The sequence below is a fragment of the Heteronotia binoei genome, chromosome 3 (assembly GCF_032191835.1).
Source record: "Heteronotia binoei isolate CCM8104 ecotype False Entrance Well chromosome 3, APGP_CSIRO_Hbin_v1, whole genome shotgun sequence".
In the NCBI taxonomy this organism is placed as follows: Eukaryota; Metazoa; Chordata; class Lepidosauria; order Squamata; family Gekkonidae; genus Heteronotia; species Heteronotia binoei.
In genome coordinates, this window is record NC_083225.1 from 163,125,790 (window position 1) to 163,139,638 (window position 13,849).

At 41.5% G+C, this 13,849-nt stretch overlaps 2 protein-coding genes across 2 annotated transcripts in view; one reads left to right on the forward strand and one right to left on the reverse strand.

Annotated features, from left to right (window-relative positions):
• The window catches only part of TNFRSF19 (TNF receptor superfamily member 19), a 231,980-nt gene that overhangs the window by 62,426 nt on the left and 155,705 nt on the right, over window positions 1–13,849 (reverse strand). The window lies entirely within an intron of this gene.
• Window positions 1–13,849, forward strand: part of MIPEP (mitochondrial intermediate peptidase) — a 66,886-nt gene that overhangs the window by 24,632 nt on the left and 28,405 nt on the right. Inside the window, exons 13-14 of the mRNA XM_060234792.1 lie at window positions 5,434–5,638; window positions 7,376–7,485. Coding sequence (XP_060090775.1) covers window positions 5,434–5,638; window positions 7,376–7,485 — 315 coding nt within the window. The remainder of the gene's footprint in view (window positions 1–5,433; window positions 5,639–7,375; window positions 7,486–13,849) is intronic.

Genomic DNA, 13,849 nt, shown 5'->3' on the forward strand with positions numbered 1-13,849 from the left:
AAATACCCTGTGAGGTAGGTGGGGCTGAGAGAGTTCTTGCAGCAGCTGCCCTTTCAAGGACAACTCCTATGAGAGCTAAGGCTAACCCAAGGCCATTCCAGCTGGTGCACGTGGAGGAGTGGGGAATCAAACCCCGTTCTCCCAGGTAAGAGTCCATGTACTTAACCACTACACCAAGCTGGCTCTGTTGTACATTATAACATTCCATACCAGAAAACTGCATCAAGCTGCTCTAACATAATAATCAGATTAGTATTTCGTACTTAAATTATGTAAATTACTATATTGCATTTTTATCTTTTGTCTTATAATATTGGTCTTATGACCTCTTAATGTGAGCCACCCTGAGCGGGTGGGATACAAGTCGAATAAATAAATAATATCTGCCCCCCCCCCCCCGCCGTTTTGGCACTTCTGAGGGTTTAAGTGCTTTGAAACACTTTCTCTGCTACCTTAAAAGTCCCAGAATGCCTGCTGGAACACTTGCTGAATTTCACCATAGATGAATGTTGTGGGGCTGTATTAAATGTTTTAAAATGTTGTGTGGCTGTGACTCGCTAGTAGAGCATCTAGATGGCATGCTAAAGAGTTCCAGGTTCAATACCTGGTATCGCCAACTAAATATATCACGTAATAAATGACATGACTGGAGAGGCACTGCTAGTCTGAGAAGACCTTTCTGGACCAAGGGTCTGGTTCATTGTAAGGCATCTTCATGTGACCATTCATTTGGAAACAGTCAAGTCAAAACATTTCATATAGGCATGACTAGGAAAAATGCAAATGCAATGCTTATGTTTGGCCACTTATTTACTTCAGTGTAGATTAAAGTCGTGCAATTAGAAGTCGTTTTTACAGTTTCATGCTATGCAAGACTGCTAGGTTGTGGCCATAGGCTATAATATATTAACATCCATCTACATAGGAAGATCTTACACTGCCAATTAATGGCTCACAAAGTTCATTCTTTGCAGCAATAGAACCCAGGCATGGCAAAGTATAAACAAACCTGTGGACAGTTTTGAATTAATAATTGTTGAGAAGCCTGTTGTACATTATAACATTCCATACCAGAAAACTGCTTCAAGCTGCTCTAACATAACAATCAGATTAGAATTTTAGATTTAAATTCTTTTGAGAAAGTTTCGAAAAGTATTAGTCATGTCTTGTTGATATTTATCCTGAGATAAATATGTTGCTGTTCTGAGGAATGTGGAAAGGGGTTTTTTGTTTGTTTTGTTTTTAAACAAATAGCAGCAGTTCAGGCTGATGGGTTGTGAGGTATATGAGGACAAATTAATTTTGTTTGGAAATTATTTTCCATTTAAACCTGCAAAATTGTATTTTATCTCTTCTTGGACTGTGCTGCTGATCTTCATTGTGGTCTCTGTACCTGGAAACTAACCCAACCTCAGAGAATTCAAAGCTAGCCTAGGCGTTTATTTTGGTGTGCATTCCCTCTTGATCTGAGGAGCAGGCATCCACTGCACATGCCTGGAGCGAGGGGAAGGCGCTCCACCCACCCAGTTTCTTCTTAACCACTGTCCGGATTAGACCTACCTTGTTGCGTCTCCTCATTCTCGTTGCCTTTTCTTCAAATCCACCGACAATTTCTTCTTTCTTCATTCTTCACTTGACTGGTATCATTACTTTTCCTTAAAAAAAAAAAGACTTTATCTTCTGCTTACTATTACCCCTTCCCTCTCCCCCCCCCCCCGGCGTATGGAAGGGAAGGACCCCAAAACAACTTTTAAAAAGTGCATTCGGTGTGGGACCAAAATTCCCTCTACCGACGCACACTCTTTGTGCTTATTTTGTTTGGGGGAGACCCACAGAATCGACACCTGTGCTCATTGCAGCCAATTTGGAAAGCAGGCCAAAAAGAATCGTGCTGCTAGACTCAAAAGCCACCTTTTGGAATCCTCTCTGCGGCCAGTAATGCCCCGTGATTCTGGGTCTCATACTTCGCCACCTTTCCTAACTCCACAAAGGGACGTGGTTCAATCAGCTGCTTCCGTGGCATCGGCTCTCAGTAAGCATAAGTCCGGAAAACATACTAAAATCTGACAACTCCAAGAAAAAACACCAACTGGAATAGTCTTCTAAACATCGATCGGATTTGATAACGTCAAAACCCAAGGCGAACACTGACCATAAGTCTTCGAATTCGAGACCTTCTGACCATAGCATGACGTTGACCTTCACATCAACCTCACACCCAGCGACGGCAGCAACCTCGACTGCGGCATCATTGCCACCTAATATTCCAGCGGAACTCTCGACTCCTACCGATGTCATAACCGACGAGGTCATCCACATTAAGTCACGGTCCCCGTCTGTCCACAAATCACTGGCAGAAGACATACTTGCTGCTGAATCCCTCGAACCATCACTTCGACTTTGAGGATAGCGAACTAATCTCCTTGGACTCCACTTGTTCTGTGAAGTGTTAGTGTCTCGCATCTTCAAGAACTTAGCCGTCTCTTCGCTATATCAAGAGTCTTCAACTCAAGCCCATGATAGTCATCATTCTAGATCTCCACTACATGCACCACCAACGTACAAAGATCTTTCCACACAAGTCTATTCTGACCCATGGTCTCCAAGCTGATGCAGGGATCGTTGTTATTGTTATTACAGCCCATCACGCTCCAGGTCACCCTCGTCCCCATGTTGGTACTGGCAGCACTATAGGATTTCTAGATCGCCTTCCTACGAGTTCCACCAGCCTCGGTACTGTGAAAAAGTCTACCAACCTTGGTACCGTGAAGACACATACCAACCTCAGTACCATGAGGAAGTTTACTACCCCTGATACCATGAAGGTTCATCTCATCGACATTACAGCCAGGATTCGAAACCACTATCACCGGGCGCTTCGACTTCTGCTCGGTTGGTTCCATCTAAACAGCAGATAGATCAACCTGGCCAACCTACCATAAGAACATAAGAGAAGCCATGTTGGATCAGGCCAACGGCCCATCAAGTCCAACACTCTGTGTCACACAGTGGCAAAAAATTTTATATACACACATACACTGTGGCTAATAGCCACTGATGGACCTGTGCTCCATATTTTTATCTAAACCCCTCTTGAAGGTGGCTATACTTGTGGCCGCCACCACCTCCTGTGGCAGTGAATTCCACATGTTAATAACCCTTTGGGTGAAGAAGTACTTCCTTTTATCCGTTTTAACCTGTCTGCTCAGCAATTTCATCGAATGCCCACGAGTTCTTGTATTGTGAGAAAGGGAGAAAAGTACTTCTTTCTCTACTTTCTCCATCCCATGCATTATCTTGTAAACCTCTATCATGTCGCCCCGCAGTCGACGTTTCTCCAAGCTAAAGAGTCCCAAGCGTTTCAACCTTTCTTCATAGGGAAAGTGCTCCAGCCCTTTAATCATTCTAGTTGCCCTTCTCTGGACTTTCTCCAATGCTATAATATCCTTTTTGAGGTGCGGTGACCAGAACTGCACACAGTACTCCAAATGAGACCGCACCATCGATTTATACAGGGGTAAGGTTATATCATTATCAACCAAACCCTCACATGACCATCCAACCACACCCATGGACATACCTGAAGATTCTGAACACTCCGATTCTTCTCAATCTGCGGAATCAGCACCTACATCGCCTGTTTCTGACATAACTAAACCGGCCGATCTCTCACCATTAGAAGGCTCTAAGGTCTATTTAGACCTGCTAACCAACATGGCAAACACCCTCAATATAAAGCTCACTACTGATTTGCCTAGAGTATCAGATGTTGTCCATGACTTAGTCCACGCTGACTTACCTGCAGGATCTTTCCTTCCAATGCTCCCTGTTCACCTTGAAGGCCTAAAAGAGGCTTGGGATAAGCCTGCATCTGTTCCTCCTACATCCAAAAGGATCGAATCATTATGTAAAACCCATGCACCGGATTCTAAATAACTATTCAATCACCCTGAACCCAACTCCATGATTGTGCACTCCTCATCAAAGTCTAAACAGACACGTCATCCGGCCCCACCTGAGAAGGAATGGAAAAAACTTGACACCTTAGGGAGAAAGATTTACTCCCTCTCTACTGCCACCTCTAAAATTCATAATTATTTAAGCATATTTTTCAGCTTATACTTTTAATTTGACTTCTCAGCTAACTACGCTGGTTCCATCTCTACCGGATTCTGCACAAAAGCAAGCATCACAACTCCTGCAAGAAATTTCCCGAGTTAGCAAGCAACAAATTAATTCAGTTCATCATGCTGTAGCTTGCTCATCCAGGACCATGGCCACATCCATCGCCCTGCATCGCCATGCCTGGCTCCGATCCTTCTCACTGCAACCAGATATCAAATTTAAAATTGAGGACCTGCCCTTTGATGTCCAGGGCCTTTTTAATGCAACATTCGACGACATCCTGACTACTGTCGATGACAGCAGAAAAAGAGCTAGGAGATTGGGAGTCAGTCAACAACAATCTCAACCTAATCGGCAGAGAGTTTGGAAACCGTCCTACTATAAACGTCCCCGCTCACCAAGACAGGCTGACTACTGGAAGCGCAAAGCTCCACCAGCTAAACAACCCTTCCATCAACCGCCTCGTACACAGACCACAAAGAAGACGACTCCCACTTCAAAACAGTCTCTTTGACTTCCTAATGCCATCTCCTCTTCCGCAACATCCACCCAGCATCACGAGACTGCTTCCTTTCTACCCCACATGGGAATACATAACATCAGATTCCTGGGTCCTGGCGATAATCCACAGGGGCTACACCATAGAGTTTGATTCTCCTCCAAGGCTCCATCGATTCATACGTACTCCTCCATCCTTCCCACTTCAAACGGAGATCTGCACCTTGCTAGACAAGGCAGCCGTAGAACCAGTTCCACCGCAGTTCCATCGCACGGTTCTATTCCCAATACTTCCTAGTACCAAAGAGATGGAGGACAGTGTCCAATACTGGACCTTCGCAAACTCGATCGCCATGTACAGTACAAAAAAAATCTGCATGATTACCCTGATTACCCTGCAGTCTATCCTTCCGTTGATTCCAAAAGATGCCTGGATGGCGTTGATAGACCTTCAAGACACCTACTACATCACCACCTCCTGTGGCAGTGAATTCCATGTGTTACCCTTTGGGTGAAGAAGTATTTCAAAAATCTCCAGGAATTTTCCAACCCAGAGTTGGCAATCCTACCTTATTATAGTAAGCAAACTTTAAAATGAAACTCAACCAAAAGAACTGTATTAAACAGGTGGACTTGCTTTAACTGGCCAGCTAGACAAGTCTTCATTCAGAAGAGTGCAACTGCTTGACCGAAGATGGTACAATAATTGTGAACAGGCTGAATGTATGTATGGGTGGTTTAAATGTTGTTAATGTGGTAAAATATTGCATTTCATTTTCTTAGAGGTTTTTCTTTTTCTTTGAAAAAAAGGATTGTCATTTTACAATTCGTGGAGGCAGACTAAAAGAAAATGGCGAATATCAACTTCCTGTTGTTGTCCTGATGCTGAGCTTGCCCCATTCCACTAGGGGTTCACCAACACTACTAACTCCTGGCATGATGGAAAACCTCTTCCATGAAATGGGACATGCCGTTCATTCTATGCTGGGAAGGACTCGATATCAGCATGTCACTGGTAAGTGCTTAGTGTTTATTCATTAACGGTCAGAGCAATCCTTCATTTTTCACAAACACCCATTTCAGGCTTTTATTATAGACTACATGTGTGGTTGTTCAGCAGTCAGAAATTTTAATTTTTTTTCTTAAAGGCAGCTGATGATATTTTTTTCAGTAATGTTTCTTACTGACCTTCAGACTGAGTAACTGTTCAAAAATTGTTCCACATTAACTTCTATATTATATAGAATGAATTCAAAATCTGTTAAGAAACAGAATTACAGTGAGATTATGCAGATGAGAGCAAGCATTATTCTGGTGGTAGGGGTCTCTAGGGACCAGAATCAGGTTTAGCCCCCTACTCTAATCTGTATGTTCTGAGGTGTTTCTACCATATAAAGACCTGGTTGCAATTCACTGTGATGTGGAAAGGAAAACTCTGCCCTTAGGAAAACCACTGTGGGGCAAGCTGGTGGCTGTAAAGAAGCTTTCCGGAAGGAACGAAATAGATGGGGGAGGGAGAAGTGGAAAGAAAGCAACTTGAAATGCATTCTGCAAGCCACCAGCTGGCTTAGCTTGGAGAAGTGATTTAAAGAGACAAATTCTGGCTGACAGGATGGTGGGGGCTTTGAGAGCCACACAATATGTGTGAAAGAGCCACATGTGACTCCCGAGCCATAGTTTGGCCATCCCTGGTATAGCCAGACAATTTTTTTTAGAGTGCTGTTTCCTCTAGCCTTGCTCTAGTGACAGTAGTACAATGTCCTGTCTGTGTGCAGTGGATAATATATAAAATTACTGCAGGGTGATGGTGGTGCTGGAGATGACTTATTTTCCTTTTACCAAGTGTTCCCCCTACCAAGAAGCACCTTAATGGAAGGTGTGCATTCCAGTGTTTGGAATGGGAAATGCCATGTGACATTTGTCATTAGCCTGGCACTAATTTTTAGCAAAGACAAAAAAACCCCAATCACAGTGTTGTTGTGATAGTGGATCAGAGCCGATGATAGCTTCAGTAAACTATGGCTCCCTAACTAATAAAAGGAACAGTCCAGTCCATCCACATGTATTGCAGTTGAAAATTTGAAACAGAACCGCTTCCTAGGGAAAGTCTGTAATTCTCATAATAAACAGTACTGTTGTGTTTTAAGAAACTGATGATAATGAAAAGTTTGAAATGTGCCAGTTAGAAAGAGAGAGTACATTTGCAGAATGAAAATTCTATTTCATAATGTCTTGAAGTAGCCAAAAAAACATCGCCACCCTTCTCTTCAAATGAATGACATCTTGAACAATTCAAGAAAGCAAATATGGATTGTGTGAGATTGTCAGGCTGATGGAGATGATAATATTTGTATGTGGGATTAAATTCTCAAGCATAGTTTGATATTTTTATTGTAATTGGGAACAGAGTTAAGACAATTAAAGATTTGGTGTTTAATGTGGGGCCAGGTTGGCTGTATCCTGGCTTAAGTTTATAAAGGGTGTGATCCACAGCTTTGTAGGGCGCCTCACCCAGCTGTTCAAATATTGTGTTTTACTTTGTGATTTGCAGTAAAACCTGTAGGATTATCATTCAACTTTTCTGCCAACGTTCACAGTAATGTTATAGAAATGAAATGTTTACTTAATGAATGATTAATCACAGTTCATCAAAAGTGCAATTGGAAAGAGAAGAGGAACACTGGGAAAGCCAGGAATTCATCCAGATATCATGATTCCCTACATGTTAATCCTTCTGCTTCATCCTCTGCAGGGACAAGGTGTTCTACTGACTTTGCAGAAGTTCCCTCTATCTTGATGGAGTACTTTGCAAATGATTACAGAGTGGTGAACCAGTTTGCAAGGCACTACAAAACAGGGCAGGTAGGGTTAATTGGAAAGCAGGTTTTTTTTGTAAACTAAAGCCCTTAAAAACTATCATTAATGCAGGTTCTAAAGCAGGGTTATTTTGTAGCAACAAAATAAAGCAGAAGTCTAGTGGCACTGAAGAGGCTCAATAAACTTTTTAGTTATAAGGTGCCACTGGACACCTTACATCTTTTGTCCTGAAATACCTAATGCTGTTATGGATTTCCAAGACCATTGGTTCATTGGATTGTTAAATAAGAAAGCTTTGATGTAGTGCTAACTGCACTCAAGACACTGCGAAGAGCATAGAAGCTGCATTCTTTCTACCCAGACAATATGTCAAGTGAACCTACTCTTTTTCTGAGAAGCCTCTTTTTAATGTGAAATATACATTGTATTACCAATGTATAAGGTCTGAGTGGTCTTGTTTCAGATATTGTTTCAGATATTGCATTGTAATGTTCATATTGTATATTTTTCCCTCCCCAAACACAAAGTAGATTTTCAAGGGCAGCTGCAAAATTATGTCATAAATTTAAATATTGAGTTTCATTGTGATATTCATTCAAGCCTGGTGGTACTAGGTTTTACATTTTTCCTGGCCCACTGAAAATGGATGTGGGGGTTGAATTGGATTTTCATCTTAAAATGTAGGATTTCTAGAATGCATGTGTACATACACAAACATAGAATTGCTGTACAGACTAGTTGAACTAGTGACCTTTCTTTACCTAGCCAAAAAAGAAAATAGAATTTTGTGGATCTGAAATGGAGCTAGTACACTTTCAATAACATAATTATAGAGAATTCTGTGTACTGCTCATAAAGCTTTAGTAAAGTAAAAATTGTAAACTTATACTTCTCAGGGAAGGTCATTCTTTGTTCTATGAAATGTTTATGTTCACTGTTAGAATTAAAGCAAATTATCATCCCTTGCTAGTCCCCATATAAAATGCTTTGACAATATACTTACATCCATCTTTTTCAAACTGCTGTTTTCTTAGAAGCCTGTCTTTTGCTTAGGTTTGTTGAGAAGCCTATTGTGGGCTCCTCAATGGAAAGCTCAATAGTGGAGGGTCAGCTGCTGGAAATAATGCTTATCGACCATTGCTGATTTTTTTGGCAGTGTAGAGCCACAGGACCTTATTGGTTGTGTTACAGGGTGCACTTCCAGATAGCGCGGAGCTGTAGATCTGGCCATCTGTGCTAGTTTTGCCAAGTTAGCAACCTAGAGAAACTTTTCCCCTTGAGCACTGCTGGTGAGGCAGTAGATGAGGCAGCAGGTGGTAGATAGGAAGAAGGAGTGGAAGGGAAAGGCAGCTTCATGTCCTTACTCCAGTGGGACAAAGGGCAGTATTGAAGAAAAGGCATCTCTCCCAACACCATGATGGTACACAGCAAGTGAATGGCCAGCAGCATTCTGCATAGCCCATTGCCGTCAGCATTCTACATGGGGTCCTACTGGCCAGTCATCAGGCACGTTCTCCTGTGGTGCTGACAGAACTGCTCTCTGCCACAACAGCTGCTTCACATCTCCCTCCTCCAGATGTCAGGTTCTTCTACCCTCTGGTTGTTGCTGTGTTGGTGGCCTTTTATTAATTCCCATCCCATGCTTCTCCAACTGGACGGGTTACTTCAGTGTTTCTCTGGATTGCCAGTCCAACAACCCTAACATCTCAATCCCCTGAATGTGCAACCCAAAATGCTGTAAAGGATTCTCCGTATTGTATGGGGGCATGGCTGACCTGTAGAATTCCTCACCCGAGAAACAGATACAAAGGATCCCTGAATGAAAGGCCCACCCTGACATAGTGAAAATCACTCTATTTTGCTTAGCAGTTTTCAAAACCTATTAAAACTTTAGTTTAAAATTGTTAACGTTTTCCCTTGCTTTATGCTAGCACCCCTCACACCATTAAAGTAAATGGCAGAACCTGAATACATGAAGCTGCTTTATACTGAAGCAGTCCACTGGTCCATCGTCAGTCTTGTTAATTCAGACTGGCTGGGGCTCTCCAAGGTCTCAGGCAGAGAAGGGTCTTTTACATCACCTAATGCTAGATGCTTTAACTTGAGATGTCCGGGTTTGAACTTGAGCCCTTATTCATGCCCAGCAGATGCAGTGCCACTGAGCCACAGCCTCTCTTGTTGATTTTCATGATTCCACTTGTCACTCTGTTCAGTTCTGAATTCACAGAGGTGGCATATTCTTCTGGGCAAATGCTTTCTGGTACTCTTTGCTGGCCATTTTGCTGCAGTTCTTTGCACTGGACAGGTAGCTTGCACATTTACTTGTTGTGTGACCTTCAAATTGACTGTTCTTGTTAAATTTTCTTGATAGTTGCTCTTAAGTACAGTTTTACTGATGTATTGCTATTATTTATAACATCTCAGTGCAGTCCTGAGGTATTCATGCACCCCCATCTGGGTCCATTGGCACCCTTTTCTGCCTGTCCTCAAGTGATATGCTGAGGGCATACACGTTGAAGGAGAAACTGCTGTCAGTGGGCTTTTCAGTTGCCAATTTGGGCTTTAGGGAGAGATTGTAGCTCAATGGAAGAGCTTCTGCTTTGCATACAGAGGGTCCCAGGTTCCACCCCCATCTCCAGTTAAACAGACCAGGCAGTAGGTGATATGAAAGACCTCAGCCTAAGACTCTGGAGAGCCACGGTCAATCTTGATGGCCAATGGTCTGAGTCAGTATAAGGTGGCTTCATGTGTCATGTGTGTCAGCTACCCTACCTGTTAAAGGTGTTACAGAAGTTTAAAGTCTATAGAGCCTTCTGACAGCAGTGGGAATTCAGGGTATATAATGCTATGCAGGAACTCATCACATGTTACTATCAATCATATATAGTGCTCTGTTGATTGGAAAACACGGTTGGGAAATGACTGCTTTCCAGTGAACTGAATAAAGTTATTGCTATAATGATAACAGGACTAGAAATATCCAAGCACCTTGAAAAAATCCCATGGTGCCATCTTGACAAAGATTACTCTGTCACAAATTGTAATAGTTGTCTGGCCTTTCATCAAATTATGGAACTGGGTGCTTAGAATGAACAGATTTGCACATAAGAGAGAAATGCATTAAAAGAATTTTTAGAATACAATGTACAGCTTTGTGTTTTGCAAATATCTTAATAAATCCAGTCCGTATTTCTTTAGAAGCCATAAATCAAGAGCCAGGCGCTCTGTGTCCCATTCTGGTTTATTTTGCAGAGGAGCTTGTTTGGCACGAATGCCTTGTGTACCAGGAAGCAGTTGAGCCTGGCTGTAATTCAGCCTTGAAAAGGCAGACAGGATGAGTTGTAATGTAGGATTAGGACTCAAGCCTGAAACTGCTGTTTTGCTGTCATGTTTCTGAAGGTGTGTTTCTTTAGCCTCACTGAATATGAAAAAAAAAAAATTATCGAATCTTTTTTTTTAAAAAAATGATCAGTTTGATCATAAGATTTAAAAGCAAAATGAAGTCTATTATACCAAATACTTTATTTGCTAATTTTAAACGAGCAATACAAGTTTTACCTGTTGCTTATTATGACCATAGTGGCCATGCACAGTCTATTCTGTGGAAAAATCAATGGCTGAAGCAAACTTTGTTTTCAAATGCTTAGAAGTAGGGCCAAATTCGACTAGCTTTCCTTGCCATTAGTTATGCTCTCAGCAAGGTGCTGCTTTGATTTACTGTTCTCAGTTACGTCACCTTTGGTTAGAACCTAAGCAGTACTCTTTTCATCAAGGCTGTGGAATAAAAATGGGGGCTCATTTAAAAAGCAAATGAAATACTTGTTGCATTTTAGATTAAAAAAATTGTTCCAACTAGAATATTCAAGCATACGTATGACCCTTTCAGGAACAATATAAAGAACCCATATAGATAAACCAAAATAACTTAAATATGGGCTGTACCAGAATCCTCTTACAGACAATAAGAGTCCCAGTTTTTTAAAAACACCTACTTGAATCTGTGCTGACTAGATTGCTGACAGTTCTTTGGCGCTAGTCGTACCTCTTCAGGATACTCTTGGGCACATGGGAAGGGGGGGGGGTGTTGTGTGCTGTACATTCTGCTTCTGTGGTGTTTTTATAGCAACATTGATTCAGGAAGAAGTGTATTTAGGATTGCAGACAACTTATCTGTTCAGTTCTAACCACTCTTACGGAAATCAGTGGTATTTAAATCTTCATAAATGTATTTGAGGTATGATTCAACGAAAGTTGTTTTCCCTCCTACACAGACGGTGGTCCTGTGAAGCTAAATGTGTACTCATGTATATGTACTCTTGAAAGAAGGGAGGGGTGTTTGAAGAATCCCATCCCTTTCTGGAAAAACCTTTGAATATATGCGAATAAACAGTTGCATATGCAATCTACTTCCTGTAGAAAGACATTTCATGTAGGAATAAAGTATACATTGTTAGTGACCAATAAGCAGCATATTTTGTCATGTTTTCAGCTCTGACTTTGAAATGTGGTATCTTTTTCATACATGACAGAATACTTGTGGGTCCTGTTTTTTCTCATCCCTGTCTAGGGGAAATGTCACATCTGACTTTGCTCTAATAGTTACAGTGCATTATTTAGCCAAGTTATAAAAGGATGTGCTCCCCCTCCCAATAATGCCTTACAAGTGCATGACCATCTATGTTGCCTGTGTTCAGTCACATGACCGAAAAGAACAGGTTGTCCTATGCTCCGGTGAACTGCAAACTTGAAATTCCATTTTACTATGGATCTGTGGCATTGTGCTTAATCAAAATACAGATTAGCAAGATCTAACTATTCTGCCTTATTTTAAACCAGATACTGACAGTTCTTGAAGCAACTTAAAATGAAGTATAAAACTGTGGAAAATTATATATAGAGAGAGCCCATTTGGCTGAAGCCATTTTTAAAAATAAGAGTTCTGTAAACTGAATCCACTTACTGCTGCCAAATTTTCCAGTGTGTTTATTTGGTAAAGCAAAAAAAAATATTTGTTTCAGTTTTTTTTACTTTGAAGTCTGAAGAAAGTGCTATTGGGAAAGTTACCACAGTGGCTCATAGCTGGGAAGTAGGCAAACTAGAATATATGCAGAGTTCTGCAGGAGCAGAAAAAGGTGTTTAGGTGGACTCTACGCTGGACAAAGTATTTTCAGCAGTGACCATCTAAATGCCTACTGAGGCATCTAATAATCAGCAACTCACAAAAGCTCATACCCTGCCACAATTTTTATTAGCTTTTAAGGTGCTTCTGGACTCTTGTTCTTTTCTAGATGCCTACATCTTGTGTTACTGAATTCCGTAAGTTAATTATGCATTGTGTGAGACATCTCTTCCTTATTTTTTCCTCTGTCAGCTGCTGAACAATTTTTGGGATGACCCCTAAATTTCTAATGTTATAATACAGAGAAGGGGAAATAGCTCTTTTTTGACCATTCATGTTTTTATAGGCCTCTACTTGTCCCTCCTTAGTCCTTTTTTTTTCTAAACTAAAATAGTAAAAAAAGATTCTAGATAAGATGTTAGAACATGCCAAACCCTTTTTTTACTCTTTTATCTGACTCTGACCAAATCTCACTAATTTTCAGAAAACTGACAGATGTCATTCAGTTGTTTTGTCAATTCCATTTTTTAAAAAGAGGATAGATTTTAAAATAAGTCTAAAATCAGTTGAACAAAAGGTCAATTGTATACAAGGGCCATCCAGATGCTTCCAGAAAGCTTGTATAGAACCTGTAGGTCATGGCACTCTGCTTTCTTTCTCCTCCTTTGGCCAACCCCCCTTAGACATATGCTTGTGGCAGGGAATCTCTTCTCATGAAACCACTCTCCTTTCTCCACCCCTGCTCCCACTCAACCCTCCTATCTCTCCTCCAGTACTCCATGTGTGTTTTTGTGGGCACAAAGTTCCTTCCCTTTATGAAAACTCACAGATGCTTTCATTCTCTTAGTGCTATCTCTGCCAGTTGGTCCTTCAGTGCTCCACAGTGGAGTCCTCCTCCCCATGAGAACTTTCCCCTACCTTTTTTCTCTTCCTGCCTGGCCTGACCACAAGCCTTCTCACTTGCCTCATCCCTGTGGTTTGGTGTATGCTTTGTGCTTAACAGCTGTGGTGTAGTGGTTCAGAGCCAACATGCTCGGTGACTTTGGACCAGTCAGTTTTCTCAGAGCTCTCTCAGCCCCAGCTGCCTCACAGGATGTCTGTTGTGGGAAGAGGAAGGAAAGGGGACTGTAAACCACTCTGAGATTCCTTAAAAAGTGTGGTATAAAAACCTACTCTTATTTTTCTTCTGTGATCTTCAGCTTGTACCTCACATATATCTCCTTGTTATTGGCTTGTGTTTCCATTCTTTGGTTCTTTGTCTTCTTCCCATGGTCCTATTTTTTACATCAG